Here is a 27,405-nt window from a genome sequence, read left to right as displayed (position 1 = left end):
GATTATTTTCTTAAATAACTTCATAACCACCTTATGGTCGTTAGTTGGGGAGGAAATGGCCTCGACCCACTTAGACACGTAGTCGACCGCCACAAGGATATATTGATTTCCGAAAGATGAGGGAAATGGTCTTATAAAATCAATACCCCACACATCAAACACCTCTAACTCGAGTATGGGTTGTTGAGGAATTTCATTTCTCTTGGAGATGTTCCCAACTCTTTGACATCGGTCACATGTCTTTACAAAGCCCCATGAGTCCGTACAGAGATGTGGCCACCATAGACCTCATTGAAGGACCTTAGTGGCGGTCTTAGAGACACCCATATGGCCCCCGCTTGGATCCGAATGACACATTTTCAAAACACTAGGCACCTCTTCGTTTGGCACACAACGTCTAAGTAAGCCATCAACCCCTCGCTTGTATAAGATGGGATCATCCCACACATAATGCCTTGCCTCTCTCTTGAGATTCTTTCTTTGGTTCTTAGAAAAGGAAGGAGGAAACTCCCCACATGCAAGAAAGTTCACTAAATCGGCAAACCATGGGAGCTCCTTTGCTTCAATAGCATACAAGAAGTCATCAAGCATCCTATCCTCAATTGGAGAACCATCATCATGAGTTTGAGAATCTTCTAAATGAGAACGATGGTCCGCCACAACATTTTCCGCTCCTCTCTTATCCCTAATCTCAATGTCAAAGGTTTGGAGTGACATTTCTCCCAATTCAAGACCAAGTTCGCCTTTTCACACCTTGCAAGACATTTTTCAAGGTTTTCAAGGCATGCCTCAAATGAAACACCTCCTACGGAGAAGTCATCCATTAAAACCTCCACCTCCTCTTCCAACATATCTCCAAATATACTCATCATGCGTCTTTGAAATGTCGCGGGAGCATTGCAAAGGCCGAACGGCATTCTCCTATAAGCAACTGTACCATATGGACAAGTGAAGGTAGTTTTCTCTTGGTCATCCGGGTGGATAGGGATTTGGAAAAATCGCGAATAACCATCAAGAAAATAATAAAATTTATGCCTTGTTAGTCTCTCAAGCATTTGATCAATAAAAGGAAGGGGGAAATGATCTTTCTTTGTAGATTTGTTTAGATGTCTATAGTCTATACACATCCTCCATCCCGTGACCATCCTCGTCGGAATAAGCTCACCTTTCTCATTCTCAACGACGGTCATACCTCCCTTCTTTGGGACAACGTGAACGGGAGAGACCCACCTAGAACTAGAAATGGAGAATATGGTTCTCGCATCCAAAAGTTTGGTGATCTCCTTCTTCACTACCTCTCCCATTTGGGGGTGTAGATTTTTTTGCCTCTCAATAGAAGGTAAAGCACCCTCCTCAAGAGTTATGTGATGTGTACATAAAGCGGGGCTTATACCTTTGAGGTCATCAATGGTATAACCCAAATCACTTTGGTGCTTCCTCAAAACACCACACAACTTTTGAGCTTGATGCTCACTCAAAGAAGAGCTAACAATCACGGGAAAAGTGGATTTGGGTCCCAAAAATTCATACATAAGGTGTGATAGAAGAGGTTTGAGCTCAACCATTGGAACACCTTTACCTTCCTTTGATGTTGCCACTTACAACGCTTCTTGGCTAGAAATGCTCAAACACATTTGCTCTTCAACATCCTCAAAGCTTCCATTGAGCACATCTTCATACAAAGCCATCTCCTTGCTAGGAGCACCTTCCTTTTCCTTATTCAACAAAACATTCTCAAGTGCATCGTTAGAAGTGAGCAATTGCTCATGCATTGAAGACACAGCATGATCAAGAGAATCAATCAACATGCAATTTTCTAAAGAAGAACTTGGATACTTCATGCTATCATTCAAGTCAAATTCTATCACCTCATCCCCTACTTTGAGTGAAATTTTTTCACTTTTCACATCTATCAAAGCACCCGAAGTAGCAAGGAATGGTCTCCCTAGAATGATAGGAATATTAGCATCTTCGTCCATCTCAAGCACCACAAAATCCACCGGAATAACAAATTTCTCAATCCTCAAAGGAACATCCTCTACCTTACCCTTAGGAAACTTAATTGACCTATCGGCCAATTGCAAAGTGGTGTTAGTAGGTAAGAGTTCCCCTAGCTCAAGTCTTTGGTACACCGAATATGGCATAAGGCTAACACTAGCTCCTAGGTCACACAAGGCATTCTCAATTTGCATTTTATAAATGGCATAAGGGATGGAAAAGTTTCCGAGGTCTTTTAGCTTAGGTGGCATCTTGTTCATTATGATTGCACTACAATTCTCGGTTAAGTTCACCGTCTCTACACCATCACAAGTCCTCCTACCACTCAAAATGTCTTTGAGGAATTTTGCGTAGTTGGGCATTTGGGTGACAACTTCGGTAAATGGTAGAGAAAGGTGAAGTTGCTTGAGCATGTCAATGAATCTTCCAAATTGTTCATCTAACTTGTGTCTCATGAATTTTTGTGGATAAGGAAGCTTGGGTTTCACAATTTCTTTCTCCACTCTCACCTCACTAGGCTTCTCAATCTCAACCTCACTCAAAGATGCACTATCTCTCTCATCCTCTACCAAGACTTCCTTTGGGACTTCCTTAGTTTCACTCTTCTTAGGCAAACTCTCCTCAAGAACCTTACCACTCCTTGTAACAATAGTATTCACGGGTCTCTTGGGATCTAAGCCTTGGGAAGGTAAAGTGGAAGGACTAGAATGGTCTTTCAAAGCATTGACAAGTTGAGAAATTTGGTTTTCAAGCATCTTATTATGAGTCATCATTTTATTAATTTCTTGTCACTTACGGCCATGTAAGTGTTCAACAACTTTGTTTGATTTTCAATGATTTCTTCCAAATTGGTTCTATGTGAAGAAGAAGAGGATTGAACATAGGAATTATCATTTTGGGCCTTTAGAGCAAATCCGGATGGAGGTCCTCTTTGAGCATTGTTTTGAAAATTGCCTCTACCTTGATTGTTCCAATTACCCCTATTTTGATTTTGACCATAACCTTGATTATGGTTAACATTACCTTGATTATGATTCCCATAACCTTGGTTTTGATTACCATAATTTTGGTTTTAATTTTGGCTACTATAACCTTGATTGTTATAGTTACCTCGAGAACCTTGGTTCCCTTGGTTCCTATAACCACCACCTTGGTTATAGTTGTCAAAATTGCCATGATTGTTGTAATTCCTATTCCATTGACCTCTTTGATTCTCAAACCTAGAATCATGATTATTTGACACATAGTTCACATGCTCATTCACATTTCCATCTTGATCATCACAAACATCCATACATGCATGAGGGCAACTAGAAACATCATGATCATACGACCCACAATCATCACAAAACAAGCATCCACTAGGAATTTTATTAGAAGAGGGAGGGGGTTGAGAATTAGAAGACATACCTCTCCCCTTAGATTGGGAGGGAAGACTTGAAACTTGGTAGGTAGCACTTTTCAACTTTGCCTTGATAGCGGACATCTCCTTCTCCAAGTTTGTCATTTGTGAGGATAGATTGTTGATTGCATTTAGATGATCAACTGAGTACACCGAAGAGCTACTCTTGCTAGTTGACTCTCTTTCTCCATCTTGTCAATCTCTATAATACCTCACTACGTCTTCAATTATGTCCACCACTTCCTCTTCCGTTTTGTTCATCATAGGACCTCCGGCTCCTCCATCTAAACATGATTTTCCTTGAGGGCTAAGGCCTCCATAGAAGATTTGAATAATTTGATAGGTTAAAATTCCGTGATGAGGACAGTCCCTTTGATACTCTTTGTATCTCTCCCATGCTTCATAGAGGCTCTCACTTGGCTTTTGCGTGAAACCTTGAATTAAAGCTCTAGCCTCCGCAGTTTTCTTTTGTGGATAGAAACGAGATAGAAATTCCTTGGTAACCTCATCCCATGTCCTTAGAGAATTCGGCTTGACCTCCTTGTCTAGCCATTCCAAAGCGCGCCCTATGAGAGAAAAGGGAAAGAGCTTGAGGCGGATGAATTCTTGGGAAATTCCGTTCACCTTGATAGTATTGCAATATTTTTCGAATTCCTTGAGATGGTTTAGTGGGCATTCATGCTTGGCCCCACTAAATTGTCGCCTCTCTATCAAAGTGATCATTGCCAGTCTTATTTCAAAGTCATTTGCCGGTGTTGTAGGTGGAGCAATCCCACTCTCAAATCTATATGCACCGGGAATCCCCAATTCTGCCAATGCCACCCTTGGATTTTCTCCCATTCTTGCTTGTTCTTCTTGTTGTGGTTCTTCTTCACTTGAAATGCTAGGGCTCAAAGATCGTCTAGCACCCCTCAACCTTGAACTAGTTCTCTCAATTTCTAGATCAAATGGCACTAGAGAATGACCACGTGCTCTATGCATAAAATCTCAAATAAATGGTTAGTAGCACGGCTACAAGTGTAGCCTAAAAGAAAATCTTTTTGTATTTTCAATTAAAGGTGAAATAGACTCAACAACTATAACAAAGCACCAATATCATTCCCTGGCAATGGAGCCATTTTGACAGGAGGAAAATGTAGGTTGTTATCTACCTCTCCCTAGAGCCAAACCTAATTTGTAAACACTCGACCAACCTAATACAAGTATATGGTAAGTCAAGGGTCGAACCCAAAGGAATGAGTAGGAACGATGCTATAGCCTATGTCAAGCTAATTCGAAGAATATAAATGGTTGTGGTTGGTAACTAAAATGTCAAGAAGCTAGAAAAATCGAAGAATTCAATACGATAAACACTAGGGATGTAGGTTCCACATGCAAGCTCAATAATTATGCTAATTTATAGATCACTCAATCGATTCAAAATCACAAGGGACAAACAACAGTTGCAATCAAAGGGATCCAAAAGCTATCTCCTATAAGCCAAGCTAGGGTTCACTATGAATGACTAACAAGGAAAATCACAATCAAATTCAATCAATTAAAGCAATTCTCAAATCAAGGGTTCATGTCATTGAAATTTGCAATGCAATCTACATTAATCTTATAGGTTGATCACTCCTAGTTTAATTAATCACATGCACAACTATGTCAACCAATTTAATTGCAACAATACAATCAATTTAGTATCATCAACTAGCAACAATCACCAATCAAGCATGCTTCCCCTTCTCCCTAGAAACTAATCTACTCACTAATCATGGTGAAATTAAGGAACAAAACAAATTCAATCAAATTCATATTCATTTAAAGCTTAATCAAAAGAAAATCAATCAAACAACAAATTCTAGAGCAAGGAATGTAATCTCAAACAAAATTCAAGAAACTAGAAAGAATTGCATTAAAAGTAAATCAAAGGAAAGAAATCTTACAAACTTTCATTGAATTGAAGAAGGAATTTCAAGATCCAATTGAAATCTAAGATCAAATTCAAGTATAAACAAGTAAATCTTAAGCTTCTCTCTCTACTTTCTCTCTCTACTATTTCTGGAAAATTATATCTAAAGTACAAAAGTTCAGTCGTCATAAAAAAGAAAGTCAAAAGCTATAAATAGAAAAATCGAGCGAAGGGGGCTGCACAGGGCCGTGCGCACGCACCCCTGTGCCGCGCGCGCGCACCCCTGTGTGGTGCACGAGGCCTTGGCTCCTTCGCTTTGCTTGATCAAACTCCACGCTCCCGAGCATCCCCATCATCAGTGCACTCGAGATGATGCCCGCGAGCAAGGCAGTCCCAAAATGAGCAAATTGACTTGATTATTCACCTACAAAACACAAATAAAACAAAGAGAGAAAGCATAACAAAATAAAACTAAAACTAAAATTATGAATTATTAACTAAAAATATGAAAAACTCGTAAAAAATAATCAAGAACCAAAGTGAATTATAAAAATGGAAAATCAAATAAAACTAAGAAAATTATATGAAAATGATGAAAGAAAATAAAGAAAATGAACCTAAATCTTATTCTTTTGAGCGCCATAAACAAAGCTCATCACAAAACCATCCGGTATACCATCCAAACACAAAATTAAAATTTCAAAAAATAAAACACAAGTGTTAGAAACCAAACGCAAGCATTAAAAACCAACCTACTAGTCGGATGATTCATCATTAAAAGCTGAACCTTGGCCAGCCAAATTCAAAAGTCAAATTGTTAAACGGCTAAACAGCCGGTGATAGTAAGAAAAAAGAAATTGTTGATTAACCCGACTCCACAGTCGGTAAAGAAACAAGAGATACTCGGCACGCAGGCCGGAAATGTATTTGAAATGACTATTCGGCCGCAAAGAAACATTAAATTTAATTAACTTCGGGAGAGGACTCAGCTTCATTTTCATCCGCCATTTCATCATTGGCCAGATGTTCTCTATCGCCCTCCTTAGCCTCGTCCTCATTCTGGATTGCCTCGCCGCCATCTGCCCCCTGGCCCGCCTGAGCTTGCTCGCATCGTCCTCCGTAGCTTGCTCAAAACGATACTCCCAAATGGAGTAATCGTCCTTGGGAAAGAGAGCCTTCCACGCCATCTTCATGCGAGTGACGCAGTCAGCCTCATTTTCCTTAATGAGCTGCTTCTCCTCCTCTACCCTGGCGGCCCATTTGGATCCGAGTTGCTTTTCTTGGTTGGCTAGCTTGTGTTGCAGCTTCTCATTTTGGCGCTTGAGACTATCCGTCCCTTTGCCAACATCCTGAAGCTCTTCAACTTTTCTTTAGCCGCCTTCAGCTCAGCTTTTAGCTCAGTCACCCTCTTTTGGGCCGCCTCCAAATCTTTCTTCACTTGCAAATTCGCAGTCGCCTGTGAGTATAGGGTATCTTGAGTCAACAACTTAGTCTTATTTACATCAAACATGGCTTTGTCAAGATTGGAAGCGGCCCTTAAGTTGACAGCCCTTACCTCTTTCTGCTTGTCGTTGAATGGTTTTTTAAGACCATTAACTTGCAGCATGGCCTGCATCCGGCCAAAAGAAAAGGACTGTTAGTATACAATCGGCAAAGGCAAAATTGGAAAATAACTTGAGAAAATACCTCTGCCAAATTTGCAAGGATCACATCAAAGTTTAGGGAGCCAACTCCTTTAATAAAGTCGCGTTGTTCAGCAGAGACGGCGGCGATCATATCCTTGGCGATCCGCTTCACATCCGGCGCCTAGGGAGCATCTGCACAATCAATACTTGGTGAGAGGCTGGCATAGATCCGGCTGGTTTCAGAATTGGTTGGCGAATGACTACAAGTCTTAACCCTACAAGGGTAAGGCAAAGGATCAAAGGCGGAGTTACCTGGGATAACGACCAGATCCTGGGCGTTTTTGTCCCTCCGCCTGTTGGAAAGACCGTCTGGAGAGTCGGTACCCCCAGTTGGAGGCTTGTCCCTAGTCAACTTGGACTCCTCCGCCTGCTTCAAAGCAGCCATGGCAGTCGGCGATTTGCCGCCTGTAGAAGGATGGGATCCGGATTGGCTTGTAGACGACTTGTGAGCAACCGTCTTTCTCCTCTTGGTCGGTGTCGGATCCTCATCCGAAGCTGGCTACTTTGGGGGCTTTTGCCCAAGTGTTGGCAACACAAGCGGCTTCACCGACCCTTCCTGAAAAAAGCATAACTTTGAAATGAGAAATTTGAAAAAGGCCAACAGTAAGTAGATAGATGTAGAGAAACTTACATGCTCAAGCTGCTCCTTTTCGAACATTTGGTTCTTATGCCAAACCATCTGGCGGTAAGATGAGGTGCCGCCTCCTGGCTTCTTGTTGGGGTCTAATTGAGACATGGCTTCTTCTGCAAAAGGTCGAATGTGATGTTAGCAAAAAAATAAAATAAAATAAAAATAAAATAAAAAAAGCAAACAAACAAGCTACGTAAAAGACTCATGCAGCAGCCCACCTCTTCCCTTCTCACAACTGAGGCCATAGGCGGCCAGATAGAAGGGATCAGTTAGCCAGTTAAACTCTAAGATATAACTTTTGGGGATTATCTCTTTCTCAGCTCCCCCCTTAACAATTTTTACTTCAACCTTAAAAAGCCCAGGCGTTAAAATCTGATCCCAGCCTTCATCAGATACAGGCGGGAGGATGGCTTTCTAACTCAGCAGATAGGGGTTTTGGTTCCAAGAATTGAATTTTCTGTTCCGGATGGTGTCAGGGGAGGAGATGATGTAAAACTTGTTTCTCCAATCTTTCCATTTATTTTCCTTCCCCAAAGTCATCATGTAACCTTTGTTACATGACAAAGTGAACCATCCAGGGCCGACTGATTGGGGAGCCTTGCTAAGGTAATGCATATGGGCGAAGGCCTCAAAGCTAGGCTCAATGTTCTGCATCCTACAGGTGGCCACAAACCCTATGATATTAACCCAAGAATCTGGTGCTAATTGCCACACTCCCAGACGGTATCCATCCAGGATCCTTTCAATAGCCGGATCCAATGGGAATCTAAGGCCCGCCTGTATTGTGGCCGCATAGCACCCAAAGCATGAATCTCCATAGCTTTGGTCAAGTGGCTAGACGACTGCGTCGTCAAGGGCGGGGACGTTTATTTTGTAGCTGGCTCCCATGACATAGGTGTCCCTAAAATCTTCTAAGTTTTTCCGCATGGTTCTTTGGGTAGATGCGGATATATGGGTGAAGTATGGAGTGAACCTCTCTTGAAGGGAAGAAGAAGTTTCTTCCTGGCCACACTCTACAGAGGCGGCCTCTTCTCCAGATGCTTCTTCAGCATTCACAGGCGGCTCCTCCTCACTTCTAGGACCGCCTGTGTTAGCATCCGACTGAGATGAGCCTTCTTCAGAGCCGGATGCCTCATCGCTTGAATCATTTTCTGGTTCACCCAAAATTGAGTCATCCGGTGTCATTGGGACGCCTGATGGGTAGTAGGAGACTTCGCTCCTAGGCACCCTGATAGGACTCTCGTCCTCTTCATCACTAGGCGGCCGAGTTGTCCTTTTTGTTCTAGCCATAGTGTCCTCCAAAGACACAGACGGATTCGTTGGCGAGAGCAGTTCAGGACAGGCGGCACCCCTAAGCCGTATGTGTTTGTGATACAATTTCTAAGAAAACAAACACAAGCAAAATGGAAGTAAAATGAAAAGAGAGAGAAAGAGCAGGCGGTTACCTTGAAAAGATACTGCTGGAAGTTGATCGAGCCAACTGGGTTAGGCGGCAAAAAGCAAGCGGCAGGCGGAAGTGTTTTTTTTCAAGAAAAAGTCAAAGATTCTCTCAGATTCTCTCAAAGATTCTTCGTAAATGAGCGAAAAAGAGAGGGGCAAAATGTTTATTTATAGAGGGGTAATTCCAGGGACACCATGGTAATTTTCCCAGAAGGTGAACAGTAAAATCTGTTCTACCAGTTGAGTGACAAGTGTCACAGATGCCACGTGGCATGCCACATCACATCTGTGAGGGGCAAATGTTTTGGGGAAAATTACCCCGCCACGTGGACCACTTAAATTAGGACACGTGTCCACCCGTAATTGGTTCCAAAGAAGCCAATAACAGCTTGACATGTGGAATCCACTGTCAAGAGAAGGAAATGGCGGCCTTCATAAGCCCAATTCCCGAAAAGCCTCCAAAAGAGCGGGCGCCCACCAAATCTAGTTCAAATGACCTACGTAAGGGCACACTTTTCCAAAATGACCCTATAAATAGGGAAATTTCCTCCATTTGTGGGATAGATTGAATTTATTACAATATCACTGACATTCTCTTACATCGGAGAAATCTCCTGATCTCGGAATCCGAGAAGATCTCACTTTTACCTTTTTCCGCACTTTTTACTTACTCCATCACGTTCTAACTTGATCGTCGGAGGCGAAACTCCAACCACCAGGAGTTTCCGTTGTTTTGCAGATACAGGCGCTTCCCAACCAGTCTTCGAGTCGTAACTCTACCGAGGGACAAAAACACCCAAAATAAAGGACATGATATCTTCCTTTCCATTTACTTTCCTTTTTTTTTCTGGTACCCTTCTTACAGTCCAGCCTAATACGAACTGAAACATCATATGGCTTTTAGGCTCTTTCTTTCCGACACCTAGTCGACTTACTCCTTCATAACGATACTCGCTCATTAGTATACTTATTCGCACATGAAACTCAAACCCTTTCTCAAATGCATACTTATGGAAAAACCTACAAAATCTTCACCGCTTGCAATAAACATACCCACAACTGGAGTAGGACTGGGTTATTGTTCTCCGTTTAAGAGATTTTCATAATCATCTTAATTTAAATTACCCATATTGTTATTAACCTCAACCTCTTCATTACCTATATTGTTTTTAACCTTAGCCTCTTCATTAAGATTGAATGTCATAGTTGCTTCTTCTTCTATTACATCGTTTCATTCTATATCTTCGATTGACGAGTTAATGACATCGTTTACCACTTCATTAAGATCAATGTTCAAATGTGGAGAATGATTTCGCTTTCCATTTCACTGCCACAATGTAAAAAACACTACATTATTTTTTTCAGATGCTACAAAATAACAAAAAGATCCTATAAAATAATATATTAATATATTATTGACAAACTAGTCATACATATAACAAAAAGATCCTATAAATAATATATTATTTACACTAAATAAACTTCAATTTCATTACAATGGACCCTGAAACACTCCTTCAATTAAATAATATTTAGCTGAAACAAATATAAAATACACAAATCTAAAACAACATACAAAGAAATCTATTAATCTAAACAATTTACCCTTTCAAATCAATCTGTATAAAATTTCTAATTTTTACAGAAATTGAATCTTTATAAAATCAAACGATGAAAACCCTATATTATTAAAACATGAAATTAGGAAAATTTATGGAAATAATTCAACAACAAACAAGATTACTTGCGAATATTTGTAATTGATTAGCGGAATTGATACCCACACAAACACTTTTAAATAATTTCTTCATTCTTCAGTATTCAAATTGCTATGTTCATCGTCAACAAATTTTGGGGGAAAAGATAAATATTGCATGAGAAATTTTGACGCTTAATTGGAAAGTTAATTGTGTATTATACATTAACACTGTGTTTGGATAGAATTTTTGGAAGGAAGAGGGGGGGGGGGGAGGAAGAAGAAGGAAGAGGATCAGAGGGGTAGGTGAAGAAAACAAAATCCCTCATTTGGATAACAGAGAAAATGAAGGAAGAGAGAGTGAGAGAATTTGCTTGTTCTTGTGAATTTTACCCATAGATTAATACTTCAAAATCAATAATTCACATATCAAAATTTCAAATTATAAAATTCTGAAAATATTAATTCTTACGTATAAATTTTCCAAAATAAAAAATCCGGGAAATCATTTCCCAGCCAATTTTCCAAGACGAAATTTTCAAAAAATTATTTTTGAAAATTAAAACCAAAATTTATGAAAATTGATTTTCGAAAATCAAAACAAATTGGTTTTAGAAAAAGAACACGGTTTCTAATTAATTTCCGTATGTTAAAACCTTTTTTCCAGTTTCTCAAAAAAAAAAAAAAAAAAAAAAAAAAAATCATTTTTTGAACCATAACTCAATTTTCTAAAACTTGGTTCATGAAAATAAAAACCAGATTTCATGAAAAAATCGATTTTTGTAAATCAACAGCAAAAATTTTGTATCTCAGCATTTGAAATTTTTATACTTTGAAATCAATTATTTCAGATTACAAAATTGAATGTTTATAAATAAAGAAAAAGAGAAGTTTCGATATGGCAACAATTGATGCGGTGGACATGGCGACAAAAGATGACTTGGCCTATGGTGGAGGCTACAAACAGTAGGTGCTGATTAGAGTTGTTCAGTTTTCCTTCCAAATCTTCTCTAATTTGGAAAGATTTGTTTCTTAATTATGGAAGGAAATAATTTCCTTCCATTTCTCTTCCTCCCAATTCCTTCACCTCCCATTTTTGCTATCAAAATGGAGGAAAACACATCCTTACCTTTCCCTCCCCTACCTTTCCCTCCATCTCTCTCCATCCAAACAAGCTAATACATTAATGATTGGCGTCCAGTGAAAATAATCCCGCTTAGCATCTTCCTACTGCTGCTAGTGTGAAAGTTTATCCCGCCCACGCTTCCCTCTTCTTTTTTTTTTCGTTTCCCACTTGTTTTTTTCCCTTTCCCTTATTTCTAGGCTAAGTTAGCGACATTTCATTTTCTTGTACACTAACTGTAACACTTATTAAAAAATAGCTGCATTTAGTAAGTGTAACACTTATTAAAATACAAAGCGAGCATTTTATGGAACAAAAGGAGTAATGGAATAAACCAAAATAGTATACACATTAGTTATATGAGCTAAAGGGAGTAATATGTTAAAATAAATAAATAAATAAATAAATAAAATAAAAAAGCTAAAAGGAGTAATATTACCAGGTGCTTGATTTTTTTAGGAATATTTGTCTTGAAGGAACATATATATTCACTATTTTGTCTAGAAGGACTTTATATGTTTAAAGTGGTTTAAAAGGACCTTATAAGTTTATTTTGTTGTTTAGGAGGACCTTGGAGTCGGAATCCGGTAATAATTGACTCTTTTTTCCAACGTTGACATCTCACTTGACCTTAAATAATGACCTCCCTTTTTTTTCCATGATTTCCCTCCAATTCCTCCTTCTCTCTCTTCTAATCTCTAAATGACACAAATCAAAATAAGGGAATTTGAGGGAAATCATGGAAAAAAAAGAAAAGGTAGGGTCATTTTTTAAGGTCACATAAGAGGTCAATATCAGAGAAAAAAATCAATTATTGTCAAATCTCGACTTCAAGGTCCCTAAATAACAAAATCAACTTATAAGGTCTTTTTAGACAACTTTAAACATATAAGGTCTTTCCAGTTAAAATTGTGAACATATATGTTCCTTATAGACAAATTTATTTTATTTTTTTTAAATCAAACTCGTAACAATTACTATATTTAATTCCATCTCATTTTATCTCATAAGCTTTGTCCAAACAATATTTTGTAATTAGCAAATAAAAGAATACTAGAAAAGTATAACATCAGCAGTACTAGTTTACCGACGTTTTCTAATTCTGTTTAGCTTTTGTCTGTGTTCTGCTGTTGAAAAAAAAGAAAAGGAAAAAAAAAAAAAAAAAGCCTACTTCATAGAATAATAGTTCATCCATCAATTCATTAAATTAGGATTTTAAACTTCAACAAAACAACAATATAATTTGTCTGTAGGCTCTTTGCACAGTGATAGCATTTCTCCACCCATTTTTCATGCTGCTAACATTATTATAAATTTATACTTCATCCGTTTTTTTTAATATTGCACCATTTGCCTTTTAAAGAAATATCATAAATATTGTACCATTTCTACTTTAGAAAAAGAAATATTTGTATTCACACTATAAATACCAAATATACCCTTATTTTTCAACCCTTGATTTATTTAGTTTATGCTTTATGTATATCATCACATGGACAATCTTGTATTTTTAGCTTTCTCTCTCATCCTTTTTTCCACTACCAAAAAACTTGTGCCCAACCTCTATGGTGCAATAAAAAAAAGAACGGATGAAGTATAAATAATAATTAATAAAATTCGATTCTCTATATATAAGAATATAGATAAATGGTGCTAGATTTAATTACTACATATTGCATTACTGAATATGGATCTCTCCAACTCTTATAAATTGCATGGCTCTTTTAAAAGAGTGCGTGGGTATGAGTGTTTGACTGCTAACTACTTGGCTGGTAAAGCTTGTGGTGAACCGGTGATATGCTGATGTGAAGTATCCTGTGCATAATCTTATTCGTTAGTCTTTTGGCAAGATATCAACCATACAATACTTTTAATTTTACAAAATTATAATTTTACAAAATTATGATATCTAATCACAAAATATTTTGATACTTATTAAAGTTATTATGGAGTAATACAAGGAAGGATGCATTTGGAGGGGATCAGAGTGGAGGGACGGATCATCCCAGGAGTGACCTGGGCTCGATCCTCACCCCACCTACCCCTGTATTAATAATAATAATAATAAGAAGAAGAAGGATGTATTTGGATGTGTTTACATTTGAAATACAGCCACATTTTCAAAAGTCTTACACCAATGGAGTTGGTGGACACATTTCACACATATAAGGAATACAAGTCTTTTTGAAAATGTGAAAATCTTTGATCGTAATTATAGATGATATTGGTTTAGGCCGGCCATGGCACAACATAATTGAATATGAAGAAAGTATGACATTTTACGGACATTAGACAATATTTGGTTATATTAATTGAATACCTATTATGGTACTCTGTGATAATTAAATCTTACTCTATTAATAATAATATATTCCCGATCTGTTTTCTTAAAAAAAAAAAAATAAATATTACTCTATTGATAATAATTATCATACAATTAGTTGATTTACTTTTCTCTATTGTTTAGTTTAAACTTTTCAACTTATTAAACCATTTTAATTCTTACTTCATTAGATTTTGATAAAAATTTTAATACGAGTATTGATTAAAACTAATGATGTAAATTATTTTAATTAATGTGTAACGCACGTAAACTTGGAAAACGGGTGATAGATCATTTTAGATAAAGTGAATAGTAGAAAAAAATTCAATGTAACACTTAAAAGAAGAAGCTAAGAGTGATAGTAATAATAACAATAACAAAAACTAGTGCTCCTAATCAAATGGAACTCTTTATGAATTACGAGTAATAAATTACACGCACATTTCTACAGTATTATACACAATACTGAATACTATAATGTTTAATTTAGGTTATTTTTCGATAAATGTTTATTCGCGTAAAGTAATTAAGTACTAAATCAGTTAGATCATTTTGAGTATTTGTTAATTTTGGGTCGGGCCATTTCGGGTATAGTTCGGGGCACTTCGAGTTTGGGGTCAATCAATTCGGGTCAAAATCGGGTCGGGTCATTTCGGGTCGGGTCGCTTTGTGGTATCGGGTCAATTTTGGGTCGGGTCAATTCGGGTATTGGGTTACTCCGGTCGGGTCAATTCGGGTATCGAGTCAAGTTCAGATCAACTCCAATTCAGGTCGGGTATGGGTCGAGTCGGTCAGCTTTGTGTTCGGGTCAATTTCGAGTTTATGTTTTTGGGTCAATTTCGGGTTACGAGTCGGGTCATTTGGGTCGAGTCAGGATTGCCAGCTCTAAACGCATGCATCACGTGCATGGAAAACTAGTACAGTACTACAGTATTATAGAAGATTAGAAGTTAAACAAATAAATAAGCAAAATAAAAAAACCAGTTACCTAACCCTTCCCTCTTATCAGTGTTTAAGTTATTTGACCTAATTTATCCATTACTTTCTTATAATTAACCTATCACATAATTTAAAATTGCTCAACCAAATTCACATCCACAATATCTCATTCAATTTGTTTATGTACATAAAAAATGTGTAGGTCATAACGGTGCAGTTGAATGGAAAATAAATAAAAAACATTAAGAGTGAATACCAACAATGATTATAAAATCCAAGAGTTCTCAACACGACAAATTCCTATACTCGTACAATACAAGAATACTGTAACTGAATCAAGCAGAAGAGTGAAAATTCCCAAAAAGTACAGTACAGAGAACAAGGACAAAATAATACACTAGCTCAAATATTCAAAAAAAAAAAAAAAAAAAAAAAAAAAAAAAAAAAAAAAAAACACAACACAACACAACTTTCAAGAATTACAAGTAGTATATGAAATTAATGGATGGAGGGGGAGACTGCAGCAACACCTGTGGTTCATCTTTGATCAAAGTAAATAGTAAAAATACTAGTAAATATACATCTATTTCAGGTTATATCTATGTTCTTTTGAATCATGTAATATATGCACATAAAGGTAGTATAACACTGCATTTTGTAGTATTGATCCCTGCTATTAGTCCTACATTCTTGTTACTGTGAAAGCTTACGAGAGTGGCATTTCCGCATTTCGGAGTGTCTACGAGTATTTAACCCTTGCATATGTCCGCTTTGGCTACCAACTGAATTCAAGTCCAAGCCTATCGGCATTGGAGTGTTGCTACCTTCGAGTATTCTAAGCACCTGCAGTTTTTTGGAGTAGGAAGCACAAACAATAAATGTTGACATGTAGATCAATTTTACTAAGAATAAGTTACAAACTTTATAAGTGTAAAAGCAATGTACTTAAAAATTATGTGCTGAATGATACTAAGTAATAAATAGGATGTAGAAAGACCTTTGACATGGAGGGTCTGGACTCGGGGTCATTGCGAAGACACAAGGAGGCTGCATGACCCATTGTCTGTATCTCATGTGGAATGCATTGAAATTCTTTAGGAGAAAACGTTGATTTCAAAATCTGATTCGATTCTAATGCAGCGAAAGGGTCAAATAGCTGAGCCAAAGAGGAAAACCCCTTTTCTTGGTGCAGCTCCTTGACCTTTTTTCCAGTAATTAACTCTACCAATACAACTCCGAATGCATATACATCAAGTTTTTCAGTGATACTACCGCCATTGAAATATTCAGGTGCCAAGTATCTGCATCATGTAAAATAGAATCACATTCAAGCTGCAGAATTTGTTTACTTCATTGTTAAATAATAGGACATGTTCTTTACCCTGTAGCACCAATGACTTGTTGCTCGACGCCAATATCCCAGTCACAATGCAACCTTGCCAGCCCAAAATCGCCAACCTAGACATATATAGAATGTTTAAATTCAGATTAAATACAAAATGACAGACATTAACCTAACAATCCTTGCAAAACATACAGTATTAAGTAGTAAAACTAAAAAGCATTAAAAAATAATTCTATTATCCTGTAAGATGTTGACAATAGGATCAGATGTTCTGTTTCAACAGTCAATCAAATAAAAAGACTTTGGTAATCCGCTTTAAACACAGATTACTACGGAGAAGAAGATGATGATTAACCTAGCTTATGGCTACATAAAATAGGTACCTATAGTCCAGTACCACGTTTCATGTAATTGCAATTATTTTAAGGAGTATAGGACTATCATATAAGCAAAGTTGCCTATTTAAGGAAAAGGAAGGGTTAGTGTAAATTACCAGAGGTTCGTAATCATGAGTTAAGAGGATATTGCTTGGTCGTAGATCTCTATGGATTATGCATCCTACTCTGCAATCCTCGTGGAGATATCTTAAGCCCCTCGCAGCACCAACTGCTATCTTCAGGCGTGATTGCAGATCCAGAGGGGATGATTTGTTCCCTAAAAATCATATGAAGTGTACACATAAGAGATAAAATCCAACACATATGCATGGAAAATGCAGATACCACGAACCCTATTATATAAAAGGGAAGGCCTTACCATGTAAATGGAAGTCCAACGAGTGATTACAGATATACTCATAAACCAAAAATCGCCTCTTGCCCTCAACACAAAAGCCAATCAGCAACACAACATTCCTGTGCTGGGCACAACTCAATACCCGAACTTCCCTACAGAAATCAGTATCCCCTTGAGAATCCACAAACTTTAATTGTTTCACAGCAACAACCTGCCCATCCAATAGAACTCCTCTATACACAATACCAAATCCACCTTGAGCCAAGAGATTATCATCTGAAAAGCCGTTTGTTGCTACCTCCAGCTCCTCATAAGTAAAACGTCTTGGAGGTTTTCCAAATGTTGGTGTTTTATGCTGGCAAATTGAACATAAAGGAGGTGGAGCAGAAGATGTTCTGGCCATAGAGAAAGAATCAAGAGGAGCTGCATTACTGACATTGTCTTCTTTGTGACTGTTGTCAATCTTGAGCAGTCCACTTCTTGATTCACAATCTCGCTGAATATGCTTATTACCCATAAGCTCGGGAGCTGCAGAGTTAGATTCATAAGAGTATCTATAGCCTGAAGCTAGTGCAGTCCTTTCATTATGAGCATGGTTTTCAGGGACCCAAAATTCATTATGTCGGTTACTTTTTACAAATTCACTAGACTCTCTGTTAGGGTAAATTAACCTTTCCTTATCAGATACCATTACGTTAAGTGGAGAACAAGCAGAAGTCAGTCTTCCTTTATTCCGTCCCTCAAACAGAGGATTCTGCTCAAAAACATGGTAGGGAGAAGGTGGTATGTCAAAGGTTGACAATGAAGCCTCTACAGTGGTTCTTGAGAAAGAACTACTTTGGTATTCAGGGCTGCTAATAGGAGTAGCATGCTTCATCCTAAAACTTTGCAGTCGGCCACTATCTAAGGCTGGGGAAGAGGCAGCGGAAAAGTAAGGGGTCTGAGGTTCATCTGAGTATCCCAAATTAAGTCTAAGGACTTTCGGTTGAGAACCTTTCATCACAACAATGCTGCAGCTGAGTTTCTCTATGCAATGTTTCTGCTCTTCCTTCAATTTCCTGCATAAGAAAGAATACGGAGGATGAATCTGTGCTCACATGTATCACACAAACAATAACTCAGCCCGTGACTACCGTACAATTCTACTATATAAAAAAAGCAGCACATGCAGAAGAGAAACAATACTAGCATTCAGCAAACTGGCTAGTATCACAACCAGCCATGAACATTGATAGTATAAATGTTTTTAGGCCAATCTCAACAATATCATTTGCTTGGATTGCAGCCAACAATGCTCAAAAGTGTAATTATTTTCTAAAATTGCAGTGCAGCGAAATGTTAGATACATGCCTAAATCATGTATAATGTATGTGGTAGCAGAAGCATTTATTATATATACAAAACATATAGCAACAAAGTTCAACGATGATCCAGCTAAGAAATGTCTGCACTAAAAAATCATATATTGAAAGTATGATTTGTGCAAAACTAATTGAAGATAGTTGCATCAAACTCTTTCAGCAATTTGAATTAAGATAAGTTCAAGCTATCCACGGATCTACCAAAGAAAACTAATATAGTTAACATCTCACAGGAAAATTGAATGCATTACAACCATCATCATAACATTGCAAATATCCCTCCACCACTCTTTTCACGCGCATACAATTGTACAGATAGTCAAGGTGCAATTTTAGCTGACCAAATTCGAGATTGTTGATAGACAGATGAGTAAATGGTGGAAGTGAAAGTTTTAAACATTTAGCCAACAGATTAGAAACAAGAAATAATACTTTGGTGTAGAATTACTTGTCCAATATGACCCAGGTAGCGCCGTTTCTCTTTGCTTCAGCTGCTACTTCACCAGCAGGCAGGCCTAATACAACCTTAACTCTCACCTTCACCTGTTATAAACACTTGTATGTTAATTTGTTTCCAACTCAAGTACGTAACACACTAATATTCAGACATCATAAATCAATGTTGACAACCTATGATTAATTAAACACATACAAATTTTATGACAAAATCACGTGTCAATTGATGTTATCAAATTATGCTTAATATTCTCTGTATTAACAACCGTTAGAGAGTTGTATACATCTTTTTCCTTGTTTTTTTTCCCTTAATAAGCCATGAGAATGGGAATAAAGATGGAAAGACAATTTCATACTTCAAACATCAAAGTTCAAATTTTAATCTTGGGAATTAATATGATTTTCTATGATTGTCAGCAATAATGAAATGGTTAATTAACACAGAAAAGTTAGTTCCTTGACTTTGGTTTGTTAAAAGACAATGTTTGTTTATTAATCTAAATCTTGCCACAACTTAATCAGATGCACGAAAACAAAGAAAGACTGAAAAAGAAAAGGCAAAGAAGGAATAAAGTGAAAAAGCACAAAAGAGAAGAACAAAATAGCACAAAAAATGGGGTCAACAGTTTTAAATTGGCGCTAAAACGCAGGTCAAAATTGCACATAAAGTAAAAGGTAAGCTACTCCTTATTAAGATTCAAGTTGAAACTTTTCCTTGGATAAAGCTACATCTGTTGAAATAATTTCATTGTTTGGTCCACCTTAGAAATAAAGCAATATTTTGTGTTTTATATCATTTTGCACAAATCATACTACCTTGTAAGTGTATAAAAGGTAAGCTTCAATTAGTAAATCATAAGACGTCACCTTGAACTTTCGTCTACACTTTTACTTTTACATGATATATTACCTTCTTTTTTATACAAACACTTACAAGTAAAAGTAAAAGTGTAGACGAAAGTTCAAGGTGACGTCTTATAATTATCTCAACACTTTACCAACTAAGCTATTATGAATATTTGTCATTTGTATCATAAATATACTAATCTAATATTCTTGGACAAACTTCTATAGCCTAAGGGTTTCATAATCTCGCTATATCGACATAATCATGGCCTGATCATACTCAATATTAATTAAATACAGAGAAAAAAAAAAACTATACACTTACAAAACTAAACTAAGTTATCTAAACTTGAGACTCATTTATCACTCTCCTTCGTCACAACTACCTCAAAGCTCCGTCTTTAATCCCACTAGTCACTATCTTTATTTTCATACTCCATAATAACAGGTATAAAAATCACCAAACACTTGTCCTCTCATCTTTGATCCACTGCTTATTTAAGACTAAGTCAACCAGGGGTATTTTAGACAGTTCCATAATATACATAGTAAACTAATACTCTAACAGTGGTTGGATCATCATAACAAAAAAAATATCAAGCTCTGACATTCAGAATATTCTCTATTTCCCTAACTGACGTTGGCCACATAATTCAGACTCATAATATAGTCGGTGTTTTTTTATTTTTTCTTTTTAGGCAATGAGATGGGCGTTCTGTACGCACAAGTTAATCCACTTCGGATCAGCAGATAAAGTCCTCTTATACCACCAAACCAATTACTATCATGTATCAATATTCCGTCCTATGATCTAGGCTTTGTATTTTTAATCTAAGCTAAAAATGAGTTATAAGCCGAGCTAAAACGAAAATATGTCAAAAAAAAAGGTTTATTTGTTTTACTAACCCAACATTTAATTTTATCAAACACTAATTCTTTAATGTTTAAGCGGTTGACACCTATAGTAGTCACCTACTATTTCAGACATTTTAATCAAACATGTCCCTCTATTCTGTTCACAATGCACATTAAGTCAAATGACCAAATTTAAAACACACGTACAACTTTTCCTCACACAAGCGCTCAACTAATTTCAATCTAAAGTAGCACATAATAAAGTGCAAAAAGCAAAAGAAAAATGTCCAGCTAATCATAAAAAGTTGGATGAACGGAAGAAAGACAAAAAGAAAACTTCAAAATTCTGACAAAAGTTTAACTTCATTTTAAATTCAACATTCCCTGTATTACAGCGCTTAACAAGGTGTCTAACAAATTAATTAATCAAAACTTATTGATCAAACTCAATTCTAATTACTCCAATTGAATATAATTTTACTAATGACAAATTAAACAAATTACGTTACCTGAATTTGATTATTGAATTGAAGAGCCATTTGAGAGCAAGATTCAGAAATCTCTAGAATCCTTTCGGGTAAGTTTCCTCCTTCGAGGCCGGCACAATTCCCCGTAAGTCGAGGAAAATTCCATAACCTACGACCTATAAATGAAAAATGAGAACTTAACCATCAATCCAATATAACACCAACATCACCAATATCGTAACATAACTAACCAAACAAAGTATATTCAAAATTTACCCGAGGTTCGGTCAGGGAAGACAGCGAGCAAAGAAATACAATCACCGGGACGAACGACATGAGTAAGGGCCCAAGCTAAGGGATCTTTCGAGACGTCTCGTTCGGCTTTGATAGCGACGACGACAGTGGCAGGGGCGGGTAATGGTGCGGATAAGTTGCCGATGTTAAGTCTTCTGCTACTGGATCCGACGTTTGAGGGTAGCATTGGGATCGTTTAAATGGTTGTAAGTGTATTATTTATTTTTGGGATGTTGTGATTAAGTGAGTATGGAATTTAGTGATGAGGAGAGAGAAAATGATGGACAAAGTGGTGTGACGGAGAGAGATAGACGGGTGGTTGATTAGATGAGGAGAGTTGAAGAGAGTTTCGTATTTCGTCGCATTTAAGGAGTGTTTGTGTTTGTGTGGTGGTTTAAAATGAAATTGCGGGAGGGGTAGATTTAAATTCTTGCTTTTTCTTGGATTTATTCATTTAATGGTCTTAACTTTTCATTTTCACTTTCTTTTTTTTTTTCAAAATACTCCGCAGTTTTTTTTTTTTTTATTTTTTTTTTTTTTTTATTTTTTTATTTATTTAAAATATTCCGCAGTTTAGATGTTTTGATAGGGAGTATTTAACACTATGTTTAGACTCATTTTTGTGATTTAGGTCATATTCAATTCACTTTATTTTTAACGAAGTTAGATCTCGTATCATGTATGGTGATCTACAGTTACATATAGTTATACATTATTGATTAATAAGTACTCCTTATGTCCCTTAATTATATGTCTATTTCTCTCTATTATGTAAGTAATAAATGAAAGAAATTGGCATATAATTAAGGGAAGGAGGGAGTATTATAATCATAAATTAGTCGAGGAATAATTAAAGTATGTAATGTGATGATTTTTTAGTTAAATATTTTTTCTTGTGGAAAAATAGGTCACAAAATTATTATAAGAATATGATTTTTGATTTATATATAGTTGTCCAAATTTTTTAGAAAGATTTGTAAAATATTTTCATTTTAAATTTAATTATTGCAACGTATTTATATGGAATATGTTTATAAGATTATATCTTTTGTAAATAATTTGTTTCTTTAATCAATAGATTTTTTTTAAAAAAAAAAGAAAAATAACTATGGACACTCCAGGAGATGACACGTGTCATCGCTGATGTGTCTTTTAGTATATAGCTATTTATGGAGTGAAATTATTTTTGTTAACTTAAATTATTTTTGTTAAACTTAAACTATTGGTCTTTTGGTAGTCAAATTATCCTTAGAAATAGGAGTGTTATGTTTTAGTAGACTACTATTGAATTAACATTATCATTCGTCATAAAATTTAATAAAAACCATGTGTGGCACATGACTTAATTGCATATGGATGGATAGGCCTTTAATAAGTTTTCCCAATGATACATCATATATAATGTTTATGCTTATTTTCGTCAAGTGGAATTGAATAACAAAATCTAGGCTACGGATCAATTAAATATAAGCAAGGATTAAAGTAAAGCGAAAATAAAGAAATGACACGAGGAATTGGTGACGCGGAAAACCCAATGAAGGTAAAAACCGCGGGTAGAATAAGGATCTACCAAACTTTCACTGTGAAAATATTTTAGGAATCGGATTACAATGTGTGCTTAGAGTATTTTAGTAGCTAGGTTGCAGTGTATATTTCGTTTGATGATGCCTTCCCCTTATATAGATGGTGCTTAGGGTTAATCCCTAGCCGTTGCAAGGTGATAAGCTTTGCTTCCTTGATTCTCGGAGTTAGCTCCTCAATTTCTCTATTTCAGTTCAGTCCACTAACGGCAATGTCCAGCTAGGCAAGGACTTAGTCTCCCACATTTATCTCTTCCTGGAATATAGCAGAGCAGTTGGTGCACCTTTCGTCCGTCGAGACTGGCTTCTCTTTGTCAAGTCTTAGTCTTCGTCAAAACTTGATCCCGTCGTTGACATTGGTTGAATATCATTGACTTTTACTTACAGAATTTTACCCATAACATATATGTACAATCCAAATTTAAAACGAAGGAGATATGAACAAATTAAATACTAAAAAAGCAACCCAAAATTGACACCTTTGTACCATTTTGAGCATATATTAAAATCAACACAAGATAAGAATTGTTTCTAAATAAGCTAAAAAGTAGCCTTTGAGAGTTTTCCAATGATATATTATACGTTTTCTTTAAAGTTTGGGATAAAAAAGTTATGATAAATTTAAAATTGGAAAAATTCTAGCAAATTAGCATGACGGAGTGACATGCTAATCCTTAGAATGCCATGTTAATTTTTGCGTGGATGCTAACTTCCCTGTTTTTCTATTGTTTCCTATTTATTAACCTAAATATTCGAGATTTAATTATCTGAATTCGAGACATTAACAATCAACCACCAAAGAGCTCAAATGCGCATGATATGTTAAGGGCAAAATAGGCATTATGTTATTTCTATTATAACTAACTCTTGCTAGAAAGTTAGTTAGTTTGTTAGTTGGTCATAACCGATTAGCAATTATAAAAGCTAATCTTGTATTCTGTTTTATTCATTCAAGAATTGAAATACAAATCTCTTTTCTCTCTCTAAAATTCTCTCCTATTCTTTCTGATTTTCTCTCCCTTTCTCTCTGTTTCTCTAATTCAACTCTATTGACATATCAGTAGTGTAGGCGTCGTTTGAAGTGCGCCTACGTTAAGCATGTGGTGAATATGCTTGGCACTCATAGGAAGTGGGAATTGACATTATACGATTAGGGACAAGGAAAGTAGGGAGCCGCCAACAAGTTTTTAAGGAACTTGTAAACCGTTCACGAACAATTTAAGGCAACCATGATAAGGGATAGCGATAGACAACAACGATTGACCCATGAAGGTTACACCCCATTCATAATCCATGATATTACTAACTCCATATAGTTCGGAACCACGAAAGGTGTATCGGGGATGATGGTACGAAGTGATTCATGGAGTCACATTCGCCCGTATTGGCCTCTACTCGATTCTTATAGTGAAAAGTAATTCCTGCGATCTCAAAGACATGCAAACAAATATTCAATTTGCTCCAAACTATTATTATGCTAAATTGGTTGAATATTAATACAACATATAATTCTAAAATATTGTGATCACTTCAATTAAACAACAAGATTAAAAAGGAACCTAAACCGATCGTCCAAATTATCTTATTAGGTGCGATATTCAATTACATATTCCCTTTAAACATGCAATATAGTGATCATAATAACAATAGAATAAACATTAACATTGGAAGCAATTTAACCATAATATCGTTAGTTAAATCAAATAAACCTAATCATGATACTAGCAATATAAAATCAAATAAGTAATTAAACTAATTAATTACTCACATTCCGCGTGCTCCTTTAAATTGCTACATCATGAATAAACTGTTATTAACTTCAATAAATATATAAATCAAATTGAAACAATTAAAGTAAATAAAAAGTAGAGTAATTCCAGTTAAATTAAATTAAATTAAATTGAAACAATCAAATTGAAACAATTAAATTAAATTAAATCAAATAAATATATAAATCAAATTGAAAAAGCACCATGACACGGTGAAGAATACCGTTTCAGGGTACAAATAACCATGCCACGTCATCTTGTACCATGGCGCGGTGTTTTAAACTGTTGCGCGGTAATTCCAGTTTCTTATGCATTTTTAAAACTATGATAACTTTTGATTCGTAATTCGAAATAAGACATATAATATATCGTTGGAAAGATTATCAAGTCTAATTTCCAACACAATTGGAATTAGGTCAAAACAATTTGTATATTTTAAGATATGTTCGTTTTAGTGAAAGGGTGTCGATTTTGGGCCGAGTTTAGTGTTTTGCTCATATCTTTTTCGTTTTAAATTGGAATTGGGCTTATGATATACCGTTGGAAAGCTTATTGAAAGGAATATCCAACCAAATAATAATTGGATCAAAATTATAGGGCCACAAAATCTGTTCAGCTCAATTTTGTGATGTGGATACGAAAAGGGGAAAGTAAGTTATGGTGTGGGGAAATGGGCTAAGAATTGAGTTGGTTTATGCAATGTATTGAATGGCAATATGGATTAAGCACTCAGAAGATTAAATACTTAATCCGACCAATAATGGCGGTGAAAGGTTGTTCATCATCGGGTTTGGTTTTGGGGAGACATTTTTAGGTGTCTACAGAAGCCCCCACTTTGACTGAGTTTGTAGGAACGTTAGTTTTGAAAACGATAGTAAAAGTAGTCGATAGGGACGGAAAATGATTTAATAATTTTTGTGATCCTAAATCACTCTGTATACGCCGATACATGCAGAAAAATGTTAGTTCCACAAATAAATGAGTAAAGGATAGAATGCGTATCTAACACCAGTGTATCGGTGGCAAATAAGTTTGGTAGTTTTCTATGCCAGAAGAAATCCACCGGATGATATTTTTTGTGATACTTTCCATGCTTGAGGAAAGTTGATAGATGATATAATCGCTGACTTCTTCGCCTTGAGAGGTGGCAACGACTGACAATTTTCTATGCCTGAGGAAAGCTTGTCTGATGATGAGATTGCAAGTCTCTATGTATCGAGAACCTTGCGCCGTGAATCGTCTTCGCATGGGAGATGATCACTAAAATGATGATGGTTCGATTGTCCCCGAATGTGGGCCGTAGATGGTTCGTTTGTCCCCGAACGTGGGTTGTAGATGGTTCTCTTGTACTCGAACGTGGGCTATAGATGGTTCGCTTGTCCCCAAACATGGGCTATAGATGGTTCGATTGTCCTCGAATGTGGGTTGTAGTTGGTTCGCTTGTCCCCGAACGTGGGCTGTAGATGGTTCGATTGTCCCTGAACATGGGCTATAAATGGTTCGCTTGTCCCCAAACGTGGGCTATAGATGGTTCGCTTGTCCCCTAACGTGGGCTGTAAATGGTTTGCTTGTCCCCGAACGTAGGCTGTAAATGAGACCTACAAGATAAAATTTGCCAAGGGACTCGTATATACTGTGATTAACTTGACCAACTGACTTGACCAAGCTTGACTTGACATGACATGACATGTATATGACTTGTGATTGTGTGTGTATAGTTTGAGTGTGTGTGCAGACACAAGCAACCGAAAATGCAAAAGGAAAAATTTTCCGTCATTTTTGTCATGAGACGAGTGGAGGGTACCGACTTTCTCCCGAAAAAGAAAGACGTGAAAAATGAAGTTTTGTTTTTGAACTTCCCTCGATAAAAAATATTTTTTTTGAAAAGGTTTTTGAACTTCCCCAACAGAAAAAGATGAAAAAGGGAAGAAGTTTTGAACTTCCTCGTTGAGCAAGACGAAATGAATCGTATGGATTGAATTGCTTGTCTTGAAAATAATGTATGCATGATACATGTTCTTAATCCAGGAGGCTAAGGACAATTACATCATGTGACACAATAGATGAATGAACTTAAGTCATGGAACTAAGCATCATATATGGTGTAAAGAAGCGATCTTAAACGTCAGTTAGTTCTGGAAGCTAAGCACGTATATAGGTAAAGTGATTGCTGAGTACTGAATGTTGCTTAGGTCAAGGAGCTGAGCACGATATGCGATGCGTGAAACAATGAATATTGCTCAGGTTAGGAAGCTAAGCAATTATACAATGTTTCTTTGGATGTTGTCTTGAAAGATGATGAAACATGCATAGTGTTAAAACAAGATTTCATGATAAAGGGTTCTTAAAGGGAAGGATGATATGGATATGGATGTGTGAGTGAAATGTGTGAATGTGATACTAAGGCTGGCTGCAAGGGTTATGGTGATGGAAAGAGATGTGAGAAGAGTCGAGATGGTGACTCTTTAGGCTAGGTAAGCTAAGTGACGTGGGTTCAAGCCCCCAAGTCTAGCTCTATGGGTAGGGATAGGCATTGGAAATAACTCGATCATGTGTGGATATGAAT

General features: G+C 36.6%; 1 protein-coding gene and 1 non-coding gene across 2 annotated transcripts; one reads left to right on the top strand and one right to left on the bottom strand.

The window, feature by feature from the left end:
* Positions 1 to 3,749: 3,749 nt before the first annotated feature.
* On the top strand, positions 3,750 to 3,855 carry LOC145586996 (small nucleolar RNA R71). The gene has a single exon (XR_014101064.1). It is a non-coding gene; the product is annotated as a small nucleolar RNA R71 (small nucleolar RNA).
* An 11,518-nt stretch (positions 3,856 to 15,373) lies between these two features.
* On the bottom strand, positions 15,374 to 21,834 carry LOC145585015 (inactive protein kinase SELMODRAFT_444075-like). Its single transcript, XM_081641782.1, has 8 exons — positions 21,473 to 21,834; positions 21,239 to 21,372; positions 19,021 to 19,115; positions 17,233 to 18,269; positions 16,970 to 17,130; positions 16,513 to 16,589; positions 16,129 to 16,432; positions 15,374 to 15,974 (listed from the first exon to the last, which is right to left on the bottom strand). The coding sequence occupies exons 1-8, from the start codon at positions 21,675 to 21,677 to the stop codon at positions 15,825 to 15,827; spliced, it is 2,163 nt and encodes a 720-aa protein (XP_081497908.1). The 5' UTR covers positions 21,678 to 21,834; the 3' UTR covers positions 15,374 to 15,824.
* Positions 21,835 to 27,405: the final 5,571 nt, after the last annotated feature.

This window comes from Chenopodium album, chromosome 16 (assembly GCF_948465745.1).
Source record: "Chenopodium album chromosome 16, dcCheAlbu1.1, whole genome shotgun sequence".
NCBI lineage: Eukaryota > Viridiplantae > Streptophyta > Magnoliopsida > Caryophyllales > Amaranthaceae > Chenopodium > Chenopodium album.
The sequence above is the reverse complement of the archived record's forward strand: the minus strand, read 5'-3'. Positions and strand labels throughout refer to the sequence as shown.

Coding starts and splice junctions, on each gene's coding strand:
- LOC145585015 (XM_081641782.1), bottom strand. CDS start 21,677: ATGCTACCCTCAAACGTCGGATCCAGTAGCAGAAGACTTAACATCGGC. Junction 19,116..21,238: donor AATTCAATAATCAAATTCAG/GTAACGTAATTT, acceptor TGTTTATAACAG/GTGAAGGTGAGAGTTAAGGT. Junction 16,433..16,512: donor CAAGTCATTGGTGCTACAGG/GTAAAGAACATG, acceptor TACATGATGCAG/ATACTTGGCACCTGAATATT.